This window comes from Penicillium griseofulvum (genome assembly GCF_001561935.1).
Source record: "Penicillium griseofulvum strain PG3 chromosome Unknown contig_84, whole genome shotgun sequence".
NCBI classification, from domain to species: Eukaryota; Fungi; Ascomycota; class Eurotiomycetes; order Eurotiales; family Aspergillaceae; genus Penicillium; species Penicillium griseofulvum.
In genome coordinates, this window is record NW_024467475.1 from 1,025,246 (window position 1) to 1,044,493 (window position 19,248).

At 49.1% G+C, this 19,248-nt stretch overlaps 10 protein-coding genes across 10 annotated transcripts; 4 read left to right on the top strand and 6 right to left on the bottom strand.

The window, feature by feature from the left end:
- Positions 1-1,051: 1,051 nt before the first annotated feature.
- PGRI_049340 (proteasome regulatory particle lid subunit RPN5) lies at positions 1,052-2,741 on the top strand (the record flags this gene model as incomplete). The annotated part of the gene is made up of 5 exons (XM_040792647.1): positions 1,052-1,135; positions 1,191-1,247; positions 1,312-1,548; positions 1,601-2,089; positions 2,142-2,741. The coding sequence occupies 5 exons, from the start codon at positions 1,052-1,054 to the stop codon at positions 2,739-2,741; spliced, it is 1,467 nt and encodes a 488-aa protein (XP_040644614.1).
- A 265-nt stretch (positions 2,742-3,006) lies between these two features.
- Positions 3,007-3,867, bottom strand: PGRI_049350 (alpha/beta hydrolase; the record flags this gene model as incomplete). Its single annotated transcript, XM_040792648.1, has 1 exon — positions 3,007-3,867. The coding sequence occupies one exon, from the start codon at positions 3,865-3,867 to the stop codon at positions 3,007-3,009; it is 861 nt and encodes a 286-aa protein (XP_040644615.1).
- Positions 3,868-4,175: 308 nt separating this feature from the next.
- Positions 4,176-5,284, top strand: PGRI_049360 (uncharacterized protein; the record flags this gene model as incomplete). The annotated part of the gene is made up of 3 exons (XM_040792649.1): positions 4,176-4,227; positions 4,620-4,638; positions 4,987-5,284. The coding sequence occupies 3 exons, from the start codon at positions 4,176-4,178 to the stop codon at positions 5,282-5,284; spliced, it is 369 nt and encodes a 122-aa protein (XP_040644616.1).
- Positions 5,285-5,726: 442 nt separating this feature from the next.
- PGRI_049370 (uncharacterized protein) lies at positions 5,727-6,414 on the bottom strand (the record flags this gene model as incomplete). The annotated part of the gene is made up of 3 exons (XM_040792650.1): positions 5,727-5,904; positions 5,950-6,254; positions 6,304-6,414. 3 exons carry the CDS (start codon positions 6,412-6,414, stop codon positions 5,727-5,729), a joined length of 594 nt encoding a protein of 197 aa, XP_040644617.1.
- A 2,631-nt stretch (positions 6,415-9,045) lies between these two features.
- Positions 9,046-9,638, bottom strand: PGRI_049380 (40S ribosomal protein eS27; the record flags this gene model as incomplete). Its single annotated transcript, XM_040792651.1, has 3 exons — positions 9,046-9,228; positions 9,443-9,505; positions 9,636-9,638. The coding sequence occupies 3 exons, from the start codon at positions 9,636-9,638 to the stop codon at positions 9,046-9,048; spliced, it is 249 nt and encodes an 82-aa protein (XP_040644618.1).
- Positions 9,639-10,216: 578 nt separating this feature from the next.
- Positions 10,217-11,958, bottom strand: PGRI_049390 (aminoalcoholphosphotransferase; the record flags this gene model as incomplete). The annotated part of the gene is made up of 7 exons (XM_040792652.1): positions 10,217-10,330; positions 10,393-11,060; positions 11,116-11,211; positions 11,279-11,325; positions 11,389-11,546; positions 11,622-11,631; positions 11,819-11,958. 7 exons carry the CDS (start codon positions 11,956-11,958, stop codon positions 10,217-10,219), a joined length of 1,233 nt encoding a protein of 410 aa, XP_040644619.1.
- A 904-nt stretch (positions 11,959-12,862) lies between these two features.
- On the bottom strand, positions 12,863-14,068 carry PGRI_049400 (NIPSNAP family protein; the record flags this gene model as incomplete). Its single annotated transcript, XM_040792653.1, has 2 exons — positions 12,863-13,347; positions 13,411-14,068. 2 exons carry the CDS (start codon positions 14,066-14,068, stop codon positions 12,863-12,865), a joined length of 1,143 nt encoding a protein of 380 aa, XP_040644620.1.
- A 1,002-nt stretch (positions 14,069-15,070) lies between these two features.
- On the top strand, positions 15,071-15,857 carry PGRI_049410 (pyridoxamine 5'-phosphate oxidase family protein; the record flags this gene model as incomplete). Its single annotated transcript, XM_040792654.1, has 2 exons — positions 15,071-15,187; positions 15,249-15,857. The coding sequence occupies 2 exons, from the start codon at positions 15,071-15,073 to the stop codon at positions 15,855-15,857; spliced, it is 726 nt and encodes a 241-aa protein (XP_040644621.1).
- Positions 15,858-16,351: 494 nt separating this feature from the next.
- On the top strand, positions 16,352-17,224 carry PGRI_049420 (lipoyl(octanoyl) transferase LIP2; the record flags this gene model as incomplete). The annotated part of the gene is made up of 1 exon (XM_040792655.1): positions 16,352-17,224. One exon carries the CDS (start codon positions 16,352-16,354, stop codon positions 17,222-17,224), a length of 873 nt encoding a protein of 290 aa, XP_040644622.1.
- Positions 17,225-18,106: 882 nt separating this feature from the next.
- Positions 18,107-19,095, bottom strand: rho3 (Rho family GTPase RHO3; the record flags this gene model as incomplete). The annotated part of the gene is made up of 8 exons (XM_040792656.1): positions 18,107-18,225; positions 18,278-18,479; positions 18,530-18,651; positions 18,706-18,720; positions 18,782-18,798; positions 18,861-18,878; positions 18,939-18,989; positions 19,046-19,095. 8 exons carry the CDS (start codon positions 19,093-19,095, stop codon positions 18,107-18,109), a joined length of 594 nt encoding a protein of 197 aa, XP_040644623.1.
- Positions 19,096-19,248: the final 153 nt, after the last annotated feature.

Sequence of the window (19,248 nt, forward strand, 5' to 3'; positions counted from 1 at the left end):
CGCTTCGATCAGACAATAGGGCAATTAGTGGGGACGGTCCTGGACGGCCAGTCAGACAAAATCTACTTTGGAGACTTTGAATGCATTGGGAACAAATCCCTAGCATTCCGAGAGCCTTCGACGCCTTTACCAGCAACTTTGCTATGTATACACCACATTGATACACAACTGTGACAGTGCCGGATGACTGGGGCTTGAGAGAACTCCCTATGGTAGAGTGATCACAGATGTCAATGGCTCCCGACTACAGTCGACGAATGTATAACGAAAGTACAATATATGGTGCAGATGCAAATGAACTGTTCTTTTGGAACGACGGATTGCCATGGCTGAGCAACTTCCATTTCTTTCTTTCTGTCTCGCATCTCCTGCTCTTGTTTTCCGCTGTTTAATATTATCACTCTTCTGCCGCCTATAATTTCAAATGATCCATGAGTAATTTCTTTCAAGCATGCAAGACATAGTTCGGTACATATATGCTAGATTTGCCGTAATCCTAACTTATGTAGGTATATCATCAGTAACGAAACCACCGATCTCAGGAAAACACCACGACTTGGTGATCCCAAGGCCACACGCAGTCGTGTGGCTCCGCAGCCTACAACGTAGATTTATGCCATTAATAAAGGTAAAAGTATTATTTATAGCCCTGGATGGTTATGACATTGGCCAGATGATGCCAAAAATCCGGGTTAGAGCCTCGTATATTGGTCTCCATGGCATATTTCAACTCAGTGAACAGAAAACATGAGAATATATCGGCCTTAGGCTCTTATTTGAATAGTCAGTTATTCAGAAGAGAATAATCATACTTGCTGGGAATATTCTAGAGAGGTGGACACAAAGTGATGCTTCGGTCACGTGGAACGGAGCTTCCAGCTCGTAAGGGCGCGCAACGCCGGAGCTACAAGCATCATCTCATCTCATCATCTTCCATTCCACAAATCTCACGTTGTCAAGCACAACAAACGTGTTCAAAGAACTTCCCTACCAACTCAACCTATTAATCTTTTAAATTGACTCACCGGCCACCCCAGCCTCATTCGTCATCATGTCCGGCGGCCTGCTGAAGCCCGAGAAGGACTTCACCAAGGATGCCGACAAGCTCATCCCGGAGGCGGAAGATCTCGCAAAGGTGAGTCGGGGTTTGCCATCCATATCAAAGCTGATGCTAACATACATGGCTCTAGACCGATGTCCAGGGAGCAGTCGATAAGCTGTTGGGTCTGGAGAAGCAATCCAGACAAGTACGATACCCAGTGCCATCTCCGTTAACGACCCACCCAAACTAATTAAGACTCTCTTGTTCAGGCATCCGATCTTGCCACTACATCGCGACTCTTGATTGCCATTGTCACCATCAGCAAGAACTCCGGCGACTGGAACCTTCTCAACGACCAAGTGCTGCTCCTTTCCAAGAAACATGCCCAACTTAAGCAGGCCACAACGAAGATGGTGCAGACGGTGATGAAGTTCCTGGATGAGACACCTAACATGGAGGTCAAGATGTCTGTTATCGAAACCCTGCGCACAGTGACTGAGGGAAAGGTACGCTGAGAACCGCTTGATATTGATCGGAGGGGCGCTAATTATTACAAAGATTTTCGTTGAAGTAGAGCGAGCCCGCGTTACCCGCATACTTTCAAATATCAAGAAGACCCAAGGCGATCTCACTTCGGCAGCAGACATCCTGTGTGAGTTGCAAGTGGAGACATTTGGGTCAATGACTAGACGGGAGAAGACAGAATTCATCCTGGAGCAGGTCTCTTTGTGCATTGAGCGCGGAGACTGGACCCAGGCTCAGATTCTCAGTCGGAAGATCAACAAGCGGTACTTCAACCGCAAGCCGAAGAAGTCCGCCGAGGAGATCGAGAAACTTAAGGAGCAGGCGGAGGAGCGAGAGAAGACCCGTGGGCCTGATGAGGCACCCATGGAGGTGGATGACGACGTCACAGATCTCAAGCTTCGTTACTTCGAACAGCAGATTATTTTGGCCAACCACGATGACAAATATCTCGAGGTTTGCAAAAACTACCGGGAAGTCCTGGACACGCCAGCAGTCGAGAACAACCCAGAGCACCTGCGTGCCGTAAGCATAACCTTCAATCTCAGAGTGCAGGCCATCACTAACCCTACTACAGTCACTCGCCCGCATTGTGTACTACGTTGTCCTGTCTCCCTACGATAATGAACAGTCTGACCTCTTGCATCGCATCAAGCAAGACTCGCGTCTGTCACAAGTTCCCGAGGAATCCCGCTTGCTGAAGCTGTTCACCATTCCCGAGCTGATGCGCTGGCCTATGGTTGCCGAGCAGTTCGGCCCCCACCTGTGCAGCACAGACGTGTTCGACGCCGAGGCGAAACAGTCTACCGAGAACCAAGCAAACCGGAGGTGGCAAGCTCTGCGGAAGCGTGTCATTGAGCACAATGTCCGTGTGGTGGCCAAGTACTACACTCGCATCCAGATGGGCCGTCTGACCCAGCTTTTGGATTTGACCGAGGAAGAGACAGAGAAGTACATTAGCGATCTGGTCACGTCGAAGACTATCTACGCTAAGATCGACCGACCCGCGCGGTTGGTCAACTTTGCCAAACCCCGGGATGCCGATGACGTTCTGAACGAGTGGAGCAGCGACATGAAGAATCTGCTGGGTCTGCTTGAGCGGATCGACCATCTGATCACCAAGGAGGAGATGATGGCCCGTATCCAGCCTACTCGCAGTGACATGGGCAAGGCTTGAGTTGGTTTAAAGATGAAATGATGTATGTGACTTGGGCGCGGGATTACTGCCACCGCGTATAAAATAATTCGCCGGTAGATCCATGAGTAGTGAAGTCGCAGCATTGACCTTTACATGACCTATACATAACACAATCTCAGTTTCATAACAGTAGCAGTCATCAAGTCGTTATTCTCAAGGGAGTATATGTGCTACGTGTAGTCATGGTCTAGAAATCTAATCTAATCTAAAGATCCAGCTCTGTCTATATACAAAGTCCTTGCGCTCAGAACGGCAAATCCATATCGTTCACATCCTCTTCCACCTCCTTCTTATCATTTGAGCCATCACCGCGCTCCATCTGCTCCCGAATAAACCGCACAGCAGCATCAAGATACGGCCGCTGACTCGGCAAAAAGTGACCACCAGGGTGCCAAACAACCAACCCATCCTTCTCAGGCTCACCAGCACAAGCCTCAACCAAAGCCCGACTCCTCGACTCCTCAACAACAGCATCCAAAGATCCAAGCACATGCAACACAGGCGTCTGAATAGCCGGCTCCTCATAGAAAGCTCTGTACCGGGGTCCAGGCGCCCTGAAGCCAGAGTAACAAACCGCAAACTTAAGCTGGGGATGTTGGAACGTGTCCTCGCCGAACGGCGCCGGAATCACCATCCCCGCCGCGCCATCAGCGCTTATTTTAGCAAAGTGCTCGAATGACTCCTTCCGGCCAGGCTCCAACAGCGCCGCAACCATGGCAGCCAGCGCCGCACCCTGCGAGAATCCAATCACACCGTCGAAGGGACCTTCTTCTTTCAGCGTACGCGCTACGGCTGCAAACCCTTCTTCAATGCCGGTGTAAAGCGGCGGGTTTGCGGTGTTGGAGCGCCGCCACCAGCCGTAGGATTCAATTTCGTTGTCTGCGCCGCCTTCAGAGGAAGGCTCGTAGCCTGGGATGTCGGCGGGTAGGAGGCGGATTGGGGCTGTTGGGTAGATGGTGGACACTTCATGTTGAGGGAAAGCTTTTTGGATGTGTTTTGTCAGCGCGCGGCTTTTAGCATGGAAGAGGCTGCCGGACTGCGTGTAGCCGTGGAGCATGAGCAGTTTGAGCGGTTGCCGCGTCGAGGTTGCGGGATTGGGGGCCATTGTTGTTAGATGTCGGGTGTTGGTTGCTCTGGAAAGTAGAAGGGAACTTAAACGATTGGATGGGAGGGTTGTTCTATACATTGGAGGGAAGAGGAGAAACTAGAAGGGTGATTCTTTTCTTCCCCTCTCCGTTGCAGGGGCGATAAGATAAGGAGAGTGGAGTATTTTTCTTTGCCAAACAAACGACCCACTACTTTGTACGCAACTCAACCGCGACTTGAAGCTCCAACATACAAGTGATTTTACAACTTTAGACTTGACCAGGCACATGAAACTGTTGGTCTCTAGTTGAAGTAGTCTGCAATAACATGGCCGACTACGCGGGAGGGAAACACGGCTATCTGTGCCACGCGACTGCTGGTACGTGATCCTGACCTTTTGCGCAAACGTTCCGGCCTTGAACCACGCACCTCGGAGTATGTATAGAACAGGGCCGATGAAGTCGCCGATGTATGTGCCGATCACAGCTCTGCCATTGATGCTGTCTAGACGATGCTGGATCAAGGCCACCAAGCCAACCCCAAGAAGGACGTCATCTGGTGGGAGACTAAACACAGAAGGCTTGGAATATAACCACCTGGACGCTACAAGAAGTGTTATTGCAGTGTTTGTTGGGTCAATGTCAGAAAGCAGAGGAGCAGTGGTCTCCAGCGCTACGCCAAGAAGCTAATCAAGGCCGGGTCCGGCGTTCCTAAGCTCAAGCGAAAAGCATCAGCTGGGATTCACACATAGACAGATACCACGCCAGACAGATCATGATAAGCGCAACGAGTATGTTGGTTGATGGACAGAAGCACATACCTGTATATCAAGGCGGTAGGAGTTTCGTCTAGCAAAACAGGGCGGTCAAATTGCCCCCTCAAAGTCCTAGATAGGAAACCCAGGCCCTAGACAGCTTCATCAACAAACATCCAATTCGAGCCACGATTATTTTCCACTTTCACAATTACCACGAATTTACGCAATAATGAGCAACACCAACCTACAAGATCTCAATGCCAAGATGCAGGCTCTCATCGAGCACGTCTCCCCAACCCCACACCCCACCCTAGGTCTTTCTAAACCCCTCAATGATTCACCTCTTAGCAAAATGGAGTATGCTCCTAACATCTAAAACAGTGCATTTGAATCCCACCCCCAGTGCAAACCCCCCAACACCCACCCAACTATCTTCTTCCTGTACGATTTCGTTCGCAACTCCCACAACCAGCTGAAGGCCGTCGACGCCGCAAAGTACGCTGCCGGTGACAACGGTGCTAAGACCGCTGTGGGTGAGGTCGAGGGCCGCAATGGGTTTGCTAACATTCTCATCAATGACACTACTGGCAAGCTGTCCATGATGACCGGCGCCGACCCCTCCAACCCTGCTGATTTCGGCCCGGAGATCAAGGCTAAGGCTCTCGCTTTGACCCAGTAAGAGGTTAAATGCTTGGTTTTTTTTATTTAGATTTATTCATACGTATTCGTTCAAGGGGATGGGAGGAGCAGGACGAGCTTGGACTGGCTTTGGTCTTTGGTTTCCTTTCTCTTCTTTACTGGCATCTTGTGTGTCAGTGACTCCATATACACAACCTCCTATCATGACATACCGGTATCTATGTACATACAACCTTGAATGAAACTGTCTGGGTCCTTCAAGTAGGTTTCTTTTCTTCCAAGGTTATACCAAAGACAAGCGTAGTGTGCAATGTGGGGAAGTCTGGAGACCCGCATACTTGAGATCTTGGGGCAACACCTGAACTACATAGAGAACGGAGCCTATGACCCCTTTTCAATAGTTAGTCTATTTGTGTGTTTATGTATTCCCAGCCCATAAAACAGCTCAAAGCTTCTGACAAAAAGGCAATATTCTCTTAATCTCACAATGTTCGAGTGTTGTCAAACCTTGGAGAAGTAGATAGGACAAACCCCCAGAACGTCGCAAGAGGGGCCAGCGAAAGCGTAATTGGAATGGATGCACCTTGCAAACCACCTACATGACCCCATTGAAATAACCATGCGAAGAAGAAGTAGACCGAAGGAGACAGGAAAGCGAGGCTATAAAGTGCCAGTCTGAATGCCGAACGTCTCTCTACAACATACAGACCCCAGAAATCCTCGCACGCAGGGACACCTTCTTCAAGGGATGTCTCTCGTTTGGGAATCTTCTCTTCGATTACAGACCTGCTACCCAGCGAGAAACACCTGCTTTTCGCCCGGTGCCGCTGTGTAGAAAGTAGTCGGGCTGTACGGGACCAAGATCTTTTATAGAACCAATGGTTGAACTCGTGTGATGCCATTGGCGGCCGAGGACGCATAGGCTTTGGCGCGTAATGGTAAAATGGTTGGTCCTCGTCTGGATATTCCGGTAGCAGGGGAGCGTACTCATACCCATCGAATCTTCGGAACTAATAATGGTTAGCTGGTTGTCAATTGGATGTGTTGTGAGTGACTCACCCGGGAGAATTCGCAGTGTGCATATCTGTATAGACCAAACCAGATGGCGAGAAATCCTCGATGGGAATAGTATGAATTCCGAATCCAGGTGAAAAAGTCATGATCACTCATATTATGAACGGTTGTCTGCGCAAGGCAGTGTGCACTACCAAAGATTGATGAATTCATGAGAACCAGGAAAGCATGGAGCTGATAGCTATCATTTCGAGGACTCTCTGAGCCTTGATATTTACCTGTTGACCTAGAAAGATCTGGATGGGAAACTGATTCGCCTGTTTGTGTTCTAGTCTTCATGCTAGAAAATTGACTTGGGGTACCTATCTCAGGAAGAGAACTGCCATTCCTGGATACGTTCTTTTGATTTACTTGTGCAGCATTAGTCCTAAAAGCGTGCACAATCATGAGCCCAAAGGTCTGGGGTACTGCCGCCCACCGCATATCACCGCAGGGCTGGAGACATTCACATCAGCAATATATTGACACCAATTGGACGAAGTATACATACGCACTCCCAGCACAACCTTACTTGGTCTTTGGTGAGGGGAGCCATATATGGCTGAAAGGGCTGCCAGTCAAGCACGCCGATGATTGTTTCAATTCTGCCCTTCAAAGTGTTCCAGAAGGATCTCCCATCCTCGGTTTTCACAGATACAAATTCTGGTTGAGTATTCTTCAATTCAGTAAGAACACGCTCGAGGGCTTGTATATCGTTGGGAGAATAAGCACCGTGAGAAGACGGCTCGAGGACCCAGTCTGCCAAAAAAGCTCTCAGTGATGAGGAGTCGACGGGACTAATGCCACTACGCTCGGGTCGAACTGAGGATGGGAAAGCTTTAGGTGAAGGAGAATGGTCACTATGTATGTCGTCCATGGGGTTATTAGGCGAGTTGGCTGAGCTAGTAGCAGCTCCTTGCCGGCGAATTAGCCCACGTACAAAATCATACATAACCGCATGCCTTGACATCCCGTGATCCCTACTGGATGATACGGTGCTGTCAGCTGTTTTTGGCGGGGTGGTATGTCTCTGCCATCTCATCTTGCCACCAGTTCTCTCGCGAGTATAGTATCTCAGGAGTTCTCTTCCAAGATCTTGCACAGGAGGTGTGTGTTCATCTGCCAAACCTGGTGACGTCGGCGATGTTGGCGGGATCGTATCGAATTTCTCGCATACGCATTGGGCGCAGCGACATTTTCCACACTGGATGCATTCATCATACAGTGATGAATTGTGAGGCCCGAAATTGCATCCGCAGCAGTACCAGAGACTGGCCATGGTGTCCCAAGTGGTGGGAGTTAACAGAGGAACAGCAGTGTCGTAGGAGTAATCAACGCCGAGATATAGGATCTGCAGGTTGGCACAAAGATACTGATATGCAGTAGAAAGTTCAAGAGAACAAGTTATTTGGCTTTGATTGTTCCTGATCTAGCCTGGTGTGAGTATCTGGTGTTTAGCGTGTTCCTATATTAATGTAAAGGGCTTTTGTTGCACTGCCTCACCCAGGCTAAGGCTGACTTGGCATAATAGCAAGATTTTCTGACCGTATAACTGCATTTTACAAGGCGCAGCTAATGCTTCACCCAGTACGGAGTAGTCAGATGAGAAGTGCGATATCAACGGATTCTCACCGTCCCCGCACTGTCTCAGCTGAACTCACATAGATCGCTGTATAACATTATTGGGCCGTTTTGATCCACCTAAGACCCTTGGTGTCTTCGCGATTCTAGCAGATCCAGGTCGTCAAGATTGGCATAAGTGCACTCAAGTCAATAGTTGCGCTAATTTCTGACGGTTGAGAGTTACAGCTTGACTCGTATTATAGTTCCGATATAGTGGATTACTTCAGACCGTGCTTTTAAGGTGGACCATTGGCAGATAGCACATTTGATATATTACGACAGTCCATACCTATTAACATAATGGCGAGTAATGTTCGGCAGTGCAGAGCTACAGTTATACATCTACAATTGGCGATCTAAGGTACAACTCATGATATAGAGTGTAGAGCCCAATATACAGTAGTCGCAGATACATTTAAACATTTAACACAAGAAAGCAGAAAATCAGAACATAAAACAGAGCACAAAGTCAAGCAAAGTGCCTTTTTTGTGCCAGATATCCGGAACTCCCTTAGCAGTATGCTGGTTGCTTTTTTTTAGAATGCTTTTGATCGTTGACAGGGTCGGGGCATTCCATCTTCTATCTGTCATCACGCGCAAGGAAAACAAGAATTCAACGCTGAGATATTAATCATCACCGTGAAATGCAAAAGAAAGAACAGGCAATGGTGGAAAGTAGGACGAGAAACGGGCCCAAAAGGCCACATTCAAATTTTGTCTTCTTCAAGAGGGGATCTGCATACTGATATAGTATGGAAAAAGAACCATATCATATCATCTGCAAATCGCACCTCACAACCCAACACCAGTCGAAAAAACAGTTAAGAAAAATGTCCATGTGGTTCGGTAGGGGAAGGGTGATATTGAAAAAAAGGGTTGTTTGGTATGTGACATTTTGAAGCCCGGTAGGAAGAGAGAAAGAGAGAAAGCCCAGTATATGGAACTGGGCTAGAATAGCAACTCTCTCCCCGAAACACCGAAAACCGAAGCCGAGACGATCAAAAAAAATGTAAGAGGTCAACCCCGGGTTTTGGTATTTTCATCCTAATTTCTCCATGCTAAATCTCTCTTTGACGTTTCAACCGGAACATAACAAGAAAAAAAAGTTTTTCATTCGTTTCTCGTTTACTTGCGGCGGAAAGAGCAGCCCTCGGTCAGACGGGCCTTGCCACCTGTGGGCTGGCAGAGGACGGTCGAGCAGCCGGCGCAGATGACGACGGTCTGGGCGTGCGAGAAGACGGTGGTGATGGTGAAGCAACCGGGGCACTTGACGTCCATGAAGAAGGAGCGGGGCTGGGGCACGAGGGTCTGTAGGCGAAGAAATTCGATAATCAGCCATCATTATTCTTCCACCACATTTCCGAAAGATTCCATATATCATCCTGTCGTTCGGTGCCTTTCCCCATTTGCTCCATGTCGAGCATCGGAGGTCCCGGGTCTAGGTCGAATATCCAGGTTTTCGTCCCTCGTCGGGTTGATATTTTCACATCTTTCGGTTTTTCGGAGTTCGGTTGTTTCATACCTTAAGCTTGTGCTTACGGGCCTCGGCCTGGGGGGTGGGGTTGAGGAGATCGACCGCGAGAACCTATCGACAGCATGTTAGCGTCGGGTGGCCGTTGAATTTTTGAATCGATTATCCGTATAGCTCTCCCATGTCCGTGTGTCATCGCTTCGAACATGGACCGAGCGGAAAATCAGGGCGAAAATGGGCTTACCATCTTGACGAGTGAAAGTCGATCAGCGAGATAGTTGATTAATGGCGCTGATGGCGATGGCCTTGTGTGATGCGGATGAGGTGGTCTTCCAAGAGAAGTCTGAAGGGATTTGGACCGGTTTGGGTGGAGGTAGGGCTTTGTGCCGCTTTGTGCCCTCGCTTGTCCTTATTCGGGAAGGCGGCGAACTTTCCACCAATCAAATCTTTATTAGGTAAGCTACTGAGGTAAGCACGAGCTCAATCGCTGGTTCCATGTGGAGTCGCGGATTCCGCTGCGGGCAGGCAGTCAGGTGCTTTGACTTCTTCTACAACAATCCCCAAAACAACGGCAAAATTACAACTCTCATATTCTATCGCTAAATAGCCACTCCGAGCTATTTGCTCTGTGTTGAAAGGAATCAAAATTATATACTGGAAAAACGTCATTAGCCAGGCATTTTGTCCAACGCTCTTTTCAAGTGTTCGACTGATTCCCGACTCTTCCACTCAGCTCAAATGAGCTGTCTCGCCTGTGGTGATCGAGGTTGAACTGCTGTTCATCCACAAGCCCACCAAAAAGTCCGGATTACACCAGTGATCCGTTTACTTGGTCTTCTTCGACACACCGCTCTTGCGCTCGGTCTCCTCGACGAATGGGTACTTGATTGTGAGGCACCAGATATCGAGGTAATCGCATATCGTGGTGATAATGTCAAACTGGAGGAAACAAAGATCAGCAAATTATCGCGCGCAAGGGAAACGACGAGGAGAAAACATACCACAAAGCTACCGTATACACCGATGGCCAGTCCCAGGCACCCGAAGACGAATGCCACCTGCCCAACGCCATACCCAAGCACGGGAGCGGACCATAGGCCGATCAGCGCACCCGCGCTGTCCAAAACACCCAGAGCGAGCGGGTACAGCAGGACATTTTGATAGGGGAAACTAGTCTGAGTGAGGTGGCCGATGATAATGCGGCCGACAGAGTAGGCAGTGATGAGACTCACAAACAGACCGAAGGGAATGGTGTAGTTTCTCAAAATCACCGGCTGAAGGTATAGGTAGGCGGGAATGAGAGTCCAGATAACCGCCAAGGGCAGGAGGCCATAGAGCGGCGAGAAGGGGTCCTGGCCTCGCTCGCGACGCACCTTCATGACGTGCATGATACTCGAGCCGATGGCGAAGCAGAGCATGATGGAGCCATACACGAGATACCACTGCGTGAATGGCATGTCGTACACCCATCTTGCGAGGAAGCTGGGCTTCGATACGCCGATGGTCTCCAGCATGCCCTGATTCCAGAAGCTGCCGCCGCCCATGTAGGCGGTGAAGAGGTAGACGACGCACAGCGTGAGGATGCCCTCGACAGGGCCAGAAACCACGCCCAATGTGAGGATTTGCGTGTAGTATTCATCCCAGGTTTGGACGTAGAAGGTCATCGTTGCTGCGATTGTCAGAGATGATTTATCCGTGGAAGCGCATAAGGTCGGTGGACTTACAGCCAAATAGAGCGATGAAGGTCATCCAGGACTGGCCCATGTTCATTGCCGCTGCGAAGACCAAGACGCTGAGACCGGTATTGCATGCATCGACACCTAGTCAAGTAGAAATAATTAGCAATCCATACACTTTAGCCTCTTTATGCTATCTTCGGGAACTCACTGTGATCAAAGAGTTCGCCCAGTGGGCCACTCTGTCTCGTCCTCCGTCTATAGCGCAGTCAACATCAGTAAAACGCCCTTTCATTTTCCAAGGGAAAAGTGTAGACATACGCTTGCATGCCATCTACGGCATCGAAGGTCTGGTATAGGAACAACCCAATCGCGCAACTGGCGTAGACCCAGGGCGGGCAGTCCGTATCCAAGTTCGGGTTGTACCACATAACGGTGAGGAAATTAATTACCACGAACATGAATCCGCTGAGGGTGATCTACCGAAGCGAGGGGATTAGAATTTTCTTCATATACTCCGGCAATTAAAACAGTGTCGCATGGGCAAAACTTACGGCATTGGGTCTTTAGACGCGCAAAGAGTAGAATAATAGAGTCAGCCATATTGCGCTGTAAAGAAATCATCTGGAATGAAGGCGAGAGAAAGAATAGTGTATCCGTCTTGTTATGCAAAAAAGCGCACCAATACGAGAATGTATATTAAATCACACAAAATCCGGGGAAGGAAAGCAAGGAGAGAAAGTATACTTACGCCATACCCATAGGGAAGCAGGGAATCACACATTTGTTGTAGAACGGCTTGAGAATAAACCGACTAACAGGCGAGTGGTCGACTCCAACATATTTGTAGTTCTTCAGATTCGCCAATTCATGTTGCCGAATGTAAACCATTCTCTGGTTTGTTTTGCGCGTCTATGAACGCGCGGGAGTTTATTGTCTGGGTACTCCGTTCTGAGCGCAACGCTTATGATTGATAGAGTTGTCGGGTTGTGGTGTTCGCATCTAAATACTCGTGATTAGGCGAGTTGTCGATGCGCAATTAGGGTCGAGGGATGATAGTCAAATGAAGGATATCGGAGAAGGTATCGCCGGGAAAGGGTAATTGAAAACAAAGGAAAACAAAGGAGTGTAAGAAATGAAGAAGAAAATCCTGTCGCCGCGAGGAAGAAAAAGCCGTAGATGCAGGTCTATAGGGGCTCGTTATTAAAGATCGGCGAATGAACAGACAAAAAGGCCACTTGGTCTCGATGTTTTGTTGACTTTGACTTTTTTTTTTCTGCCGGCGGAGAGAAATGATGAGGTCTTAGATTAGATCGGAGATATTTGTGTTTATAGATTGATATACGTATTATTATAGTTAGATATATAGATTTTACATGTAGGAATTCGACTACATGTGTATAAACTTATATTCTTTCCTCGCATTGACAATCATGTGCCGGTATTCAAACAACACCGAGCATAAGCGTTGCCAAATGCCCCAAAGTGTTGAGGCCAAGAAGTGGGGTTATCCGAGGGCGCTCGGGGCTGGCAGGAGACCCGAGCTTAATATGGGGATCGGTCTTTACTCCGTACCTAAAAGAGGGATAAAATTGAATGCTTAATGCCTAGGTACACAATACAGAATCGGATGCAAAGGGCTTAGTATCCTAATATGCACCCTGACAGAAAGGAAATAAGGGTATGGGGGCGAGGCTAATCTCGGTCACCTCGCAATATCCTGCTCAAATGAAGATTCACTGCACGCCAAGATCCAGGGAAATAGGTCAAGGGAAAACGTTTCAGATCTCGCAATTTAGCCGACAGGGCTCCAGGGCATCGGAACAAGAATCCGGCTCTGCATGGTCTGGATCAAGGGAACAGTTTTGTGAACCGTCTCGGCCCAACCTTCGACGCCCCAAGACTGCTCGCGGCAGATCTTACGCTCCTCCAGGTTGGCAAACTGCCACAAGTGGTGTACTGTGTTCAATTCGCCAATTTGCACAAACCATGCGCCTACACCCTCCATCACCTCGCGACGAGCTGTAAGGCCACGGCGCCAGTGTGTCTCCCACTCTAGGAGATTGCCCGGGTGCAGTGTGTATGACCGAAGTTCAAACAGCCCACCGAGACGGCGAGGCGGGGTTGTGGGCCAGAATGAGAACTCCTGCATCAATGAGGTCTTCTTGCTCTTGATCAGGCTCTTGAGCTTGCGATCAAACTCGGGGAACTCTGGGTGTTGCGAGATGTTGTGAAGGGAGGCATGGTAGCCTTCGTAGCGTTGGTATTCCCAGATGTGGACTATTCAAGCAAGGACAAGAGTTAGCTCACAGAAAATGGTTGGGTAATTTCATCGGGACTTACTAAAGGTGTCATTGTCGCCAACTTGTGTCCGCCAGCTGCCTACCAAGTTGACACGGTTCTCCTCGGTACCCGCCATACGGGGGTACCACTCGCCGACCAGCTCTACATATTCGTCGACCTTGTCGGGCTTAACATCGTGCATGACGATAGAATGGACGTATTTGCCGCGGGCAAGGACCTCTGAGAAGGAGCGCTCCATATCCTTGTCGAAATGTTGGCCCTCTTTGGTGCCATAGATAAGCGAGGACAAAGGGCCACGCTTGCCTGCAGCTTCTTGTTGCTGGTTATCCCCTAGATATCGGTGCGTTGAAAGTGAGCCCAGTGCCTTATGGTCAAGCGCCGTAGCAGCATCAAAAGTAGGGCGGATACGATCATGTCTGCTCGCATTGCTCACTTGTGGAGCAGTGGGAGCGTACTCACGGGAAGGGGGTGATGAAGTAGCAGAAGCATTGACAGACTGACTCTCTTGCTGTTCTCTTCTCAAACGAGCCTGTTCCAAGTTCTCGCGGAACTCCTTCTGTCGTCTGAGGTACTCCTCAGTTGACTGGACTGTGACATCTCGAATGGAGGGAGAGCGATAGGCCACGGCTGACGAGCTGAAGGGTCGCAAGAGTGAAGTCGCCGAGCGAGCTGAGCGAGCTGCGCGTGGACCCAACATGGTGGTTTGTGGAAAGAAGGGACAGAAATATGCTTCACAATGATAAATCCAAGGTGGACAATAGGTTGGGGAGGGATATAGAATCAAGGGGAGAAAAGGAGGGAGAGTGACAGGTGAAGATGGTAGAAACAAAGTGAAGAGGGGAAACCTTAGAGAGGAGAGTGGAGAGGTGCAGGGATCTGGAGTTGCAGGGCAGGGGAGTTGAAGAAGGGGGCGATGATCGGTGATATGTGTACCGATTGGATATGAGAATGTCCCAGTACAAAGTACTAGTAATAAATTTCAGGCAACAGACTGAATAGTAGAATTAATTCGAATTGATTACAGTATAGAATACTGAATACTTCAAATACAAAAAAGATTCAACTGTGTTGAAGCTCATGTGCGGGGAAAGGAGCTTCCCCGAGTTCTTGGTATGGAGTAATAGTGACGGGCTATGTTGGTACCACTTGCCCAAGTTTACAGCTGATCTACTAGTAAAATGTGGGTAATGATGACATCGGTGAGATGTACTCAATACACCTCCTAATATTGGCATCCGTATTTGGTGTAGCGTACTCCGTATATCGCCACTTACCATGGCGTACTATAGAGAGCTACATACGGAGTACGGAATAGAGACACGGCTGCTTGCTTGTAGTCGAGATGCAAATATCATGCAATATAAGATCCCACACAGCTATCATGACGTTGGTCTCCACGCTCTTGCACATCACTTCTGTGTATATCGTATGTTGTACTGACGCACTTAAAAGTACTGTGTCCACCGTATAATGAGTCTAAAATAACAATAATTGCCGTAGATCGGGGTATACCCTTGCAAGCTAGCCAAGTTGGAAATCCATAGACGAAACATGAAGTGATGACGTTACCGAACAAACAGCGGGCCCGCGATTGGGTGCCTAAACCCTTTGGGTAATGGGACACCGCCCCCGGGCAGATCTCGACCCTCTTCCCGAGGTCTTAACTTCATTATTACTGTTTTGGTTCTCAAATCTCAAAATGGCCGAATCAATCAACCCTCCGCTCTCTTATGAGGCATCTGCGACCACTACTCATCCCCATGTCGCTACCTCATTGCCATCCGAGGTCATCTCGTGTCTCAAGAACTCCCGCTTCGTAAGTACAACTCTATTAAACAGATAACCCACCAAACTGACCTTCTATCGCCCCAATCAAGCTGCACCTGGCAACATGCGATGATAAAACACCCCACATCTCACTGATGTCTTACACCTATCTTCCCTCGACCCCATTCGACCCGCACCCCACTATCATCATGACCACAAACCCCGCATCGCGCAAAACAAACCACCTGCTGTCCAACCCGCGAGTCTCACTGCTGGTCCACGACTGGGTCTCGCATCGCCCGCCAACCCGGGCCCCGACGCACGGTGATCGCGACGGCTCCCCACCACCCGCCGCTACCCGCTCGTCTCTTGCCAGCCTGTTGCTCAACCTGAACACCAGTGCGCTCTCCAGCATCTCAACTACTATTACGGGCGAGGCACGGTTCTTGGAGTCCGGCTCAGAGGAAGAGTCGTGGTGCAAGGCTCGTCATCTGGAGAATAATACTTTCGAGGAGGAGGAGATCAACTTCGGCCAACAGCAGCAACAGGATCCTAGCCAAAGACGGCCTAGCATCTCCATTGATACTGATGTGCGGGTTGTTACCGTAAGAGTCACTGAAGGTCGTATTGCAGATTGGAAGGGTGGTGTGCGTGACTGGGTTCTGCTTCCTGCTGAGCAGCAAGACTCTGGGCTGGTCAATGGCGTCGCCTCTTCATAGCTTGGGGGTCGATATGCTCTAATCTCCACTTGGAATGCAAAGACAGAGTGTATATCTGAATAGATGTACGCTCCCTGCCGCATTGGCACCGCGTCCACCAATTCGCATAGTATACTTCGAGCTGTTCAATTTAGAGAATCCTCCGCCAATGTATGATTCCCTTTGGCCTAATTTGTCTAGAATTGCAACTTGTCAATTGGTTTGGACCTGCACGAACGAATATGAATAATGGAAGCGAAAACAACGCAAATAGTTGTAAATATTTGACTCGAAGTAGCCAGTGTTCAATGCATCCAACATAGATCGCAGAGGGCCGCCACTTATCAAACCTTATCGGAGCGAGCTTGCAGCTTCTCCGCAACAACCGACTTCTACCGACTTCATACTCCGTGGAAAACTATAACCTCTCTCCCACAACCTTACAATGTGCTAGGAGCTCCAATTATTATACACCAAATATCCCAACCATCTCACCATCAACAAAACCACCCAAAATGAGGCTCGCGCACCTCCACCTCCCCCACACAACGCCCTTCAGCCACGTCTCGCACATCCAACAAGCCCTCACAACCCGCCTCCTCACGTACAAAAAGCTCGCCTCCCCAGGCTCACTATCCTCACAAGAGCCAACCAACTCAAGCGCCATACTATCCAAAACCCCACCACCACCCCCAGACCCAACAATCATCACCTTCACCCCAAACCCCGTCTACACCACCGGCCGCCGCGACCTCCCACCTTCAAACACAAGCCCACCCGACACCACAAACCCCAATCTCTCCCTCCCCCCACCCCTCGAACCAATCCGCTCAATCCTTACACCGCACGGCAACCAACCCCCAAAGGCAGAGTATCACCCGACTCTCCGCGGCGGACAGACAACCTACCACGGGCCGGGCCAGATGGTCGCATACACGATCTTAGATCTCAAGCGACTGGGCCTAACACCGCGGTGCCATATCCGTGTTCTAGAAAACAGCGTCATCGATCTACTAAAGAGCTACGGGGTGGATGGGTTTACGACGGAAGATCCGGGGGTGTGGGTGAAGGCTGGGTTTGGATCGCCGAGGAAGATCACGGCTGTGGGTGTTCATCTGCGACGTAATATCAGCAGCTTTGGAATTGGGCTTAATGTCACGGACGAGCCGATGTGGTTCTTTAAACAGATCGTGGCTTGTGGGCTGGAGGGTAAGGAGGCGACGAGTCTGCAGGGTGTTGGGGTACCGGGATTGGAGATTGGGGATGTTGCCGATGCGTTTGTGGAGAAGTTTGTTAGTCGGGTTAATGCTGATTTTGCTTGTGGGGAGGATTCGACTGGGGAGAAAATTGATGAGGTTTATCGGGTTAGAGAGGAGGATTTGTTGTAGTATCTATCGGGCTTGGATGTTCTGCTTGTATGATGCGGGGCTTTTGTTATCAGTGTCATACTTCTGTTGCTTGGTCGTTTCATGCGTTTGATATATGTACGATGTATGTAACTAGCTTGACTGGTAGCTTGGATACCCTGGTAGACAAGTGTGGTTAAAAACTTGACTAGACGGTTTGAATCACAATGCAGTGTAAGACACCCAATATGGAAGTGCATTTTAAACAGAGCTCCATCATAATGTCACGACGTAACTTAGCATATCAGGCGGACGAAAACGAAACATGGGGAAAGACAAAGCGTAGGTCCTTGAAAGTTATTGAACATGAATGAGCAAATATTGATAGCAGAAAAGCAACCCGATGTCAAGTATTTCCTCGGCAAACTTCAGTGTTAATGTACCCAGCCTGAAGTACCTCCAGGGTAGGCAGTGGGGCAAAGACGGTGAGAAGATAATCAAGAACTGTTTCACTGAAGAAGATATTAGAGAAAAATGTACATAAAAACACCTGCAAAATACAATGAAAATTATATTTGTATATCGTAATTTGGAGTCAAAAAAACCAACCTCGCTGAAATGCTCGGAGGAGATCCGGAGCTATGCAATCATGCAATCAACATAGACCGATTTATATGCGGTCTGAATGGAGCAAACGTAGTCTGCCCCGATGAAGAAGAAAAGTCGAAAGCAAGCTGAAAACAAAAGCAAGCTCAAAGTATCGAATGCATGGGGGAATCAATAAATCAACCGGAACGTGGGGAGTAGCAAAAATGAACAAGGGGCGAGGTGAATGGGAAATAGGGTGGATATCCGGCGGGTAAACGAAGGCCAATATGACAGGCATGTACCATGTGTGTCGAGAAAAGACCGCAAGGCATGACCTCACTGAATAACGCACTGCGAACCGGAGGATGAGCTCCCGCCCGCGTTAACCTCGAGGGCAACCTTAGCAGCCTCGTAGAAGCTTTCCCTAATGCCGCGATTTTGGACCGCAGAGCATTCTGGAAACTGTGAGCCGTGTGGTTAAGTATAGACGAATTGAAGAGCACTTACCCAGGTACTTCACGGCGCCGATCTCCTTTGCCTTGGCTAGACCCTGGTCGAAGGTAATGCAGTTGGGGTTGTCGTTCATATCTTCGTCCTTGCGCAAATCGCACTTCAGTGCTGTCAGGACCACACGCACGCCTGGGCAGTTCTCGTTAATCTCGGCGATCCATTTCGATGACACGTTCTCGAACGAGTCAGGGCTGTCGACCTATCGGACTTATTAGCTTGTTGCAACGTCGGAGAGAACATTGGTCGTACACTGAAGCAGAGCATGAGAACATGTGTGTCCTCGTAGGACAGTGCGCGCAGTCGGTCGAACTCTTCTTGGCCAGCGGTATCCCATAGCGAGAGCTCCACGTGTATGTTGTCGACGAAGATATCTAGGGTGCGTGTGAGTTTCGAGGATCGTTAGCGGGAGTGGGGTAATTATGTACCGTGCACGTAGTTTTCTATATTCCTCGTAAGTTAGCAATAGATTCAGGGAATTTAATTCGGGGAATGCGCGCATACCAAAGACCGTAGGTTCGCTAGTACGAATAACCAGAATCAGTAATTTGTAGTATGCTCTAAAGATAGTAGAATTTCTTACTAGACCGTCGGGAAGAATCTAGTCGGATTCCGTTAGCTATGCTGTCATCGGAGACGGGTGAGGGGGAGGATTGCGCACCCACGAGTAAACACATTCAGCGCAGATGTCTTGCCGCAGGCGCCATCGCCTCTGGGAGGAAGTTAGACCAATCGCTAATTAGTGGGGAAATTCTGATCAAAACTAACAGCAGCACCATCTTGCGCTGGACCACCTTCTGACGGCCGCACAGTGGCATTGCGCAAAGTGATTCAGGAGATTTGGAGTAAGAAGATTAGGGGGCAATGAGCAGGTATGTTCACGTATTATGTATTAATTTCGTGAGGTAGTGATCGTATCAAGGTTGTGGACAATTATGTGACAGTGGTAGAATGAGATTGTTGTCGGGGGA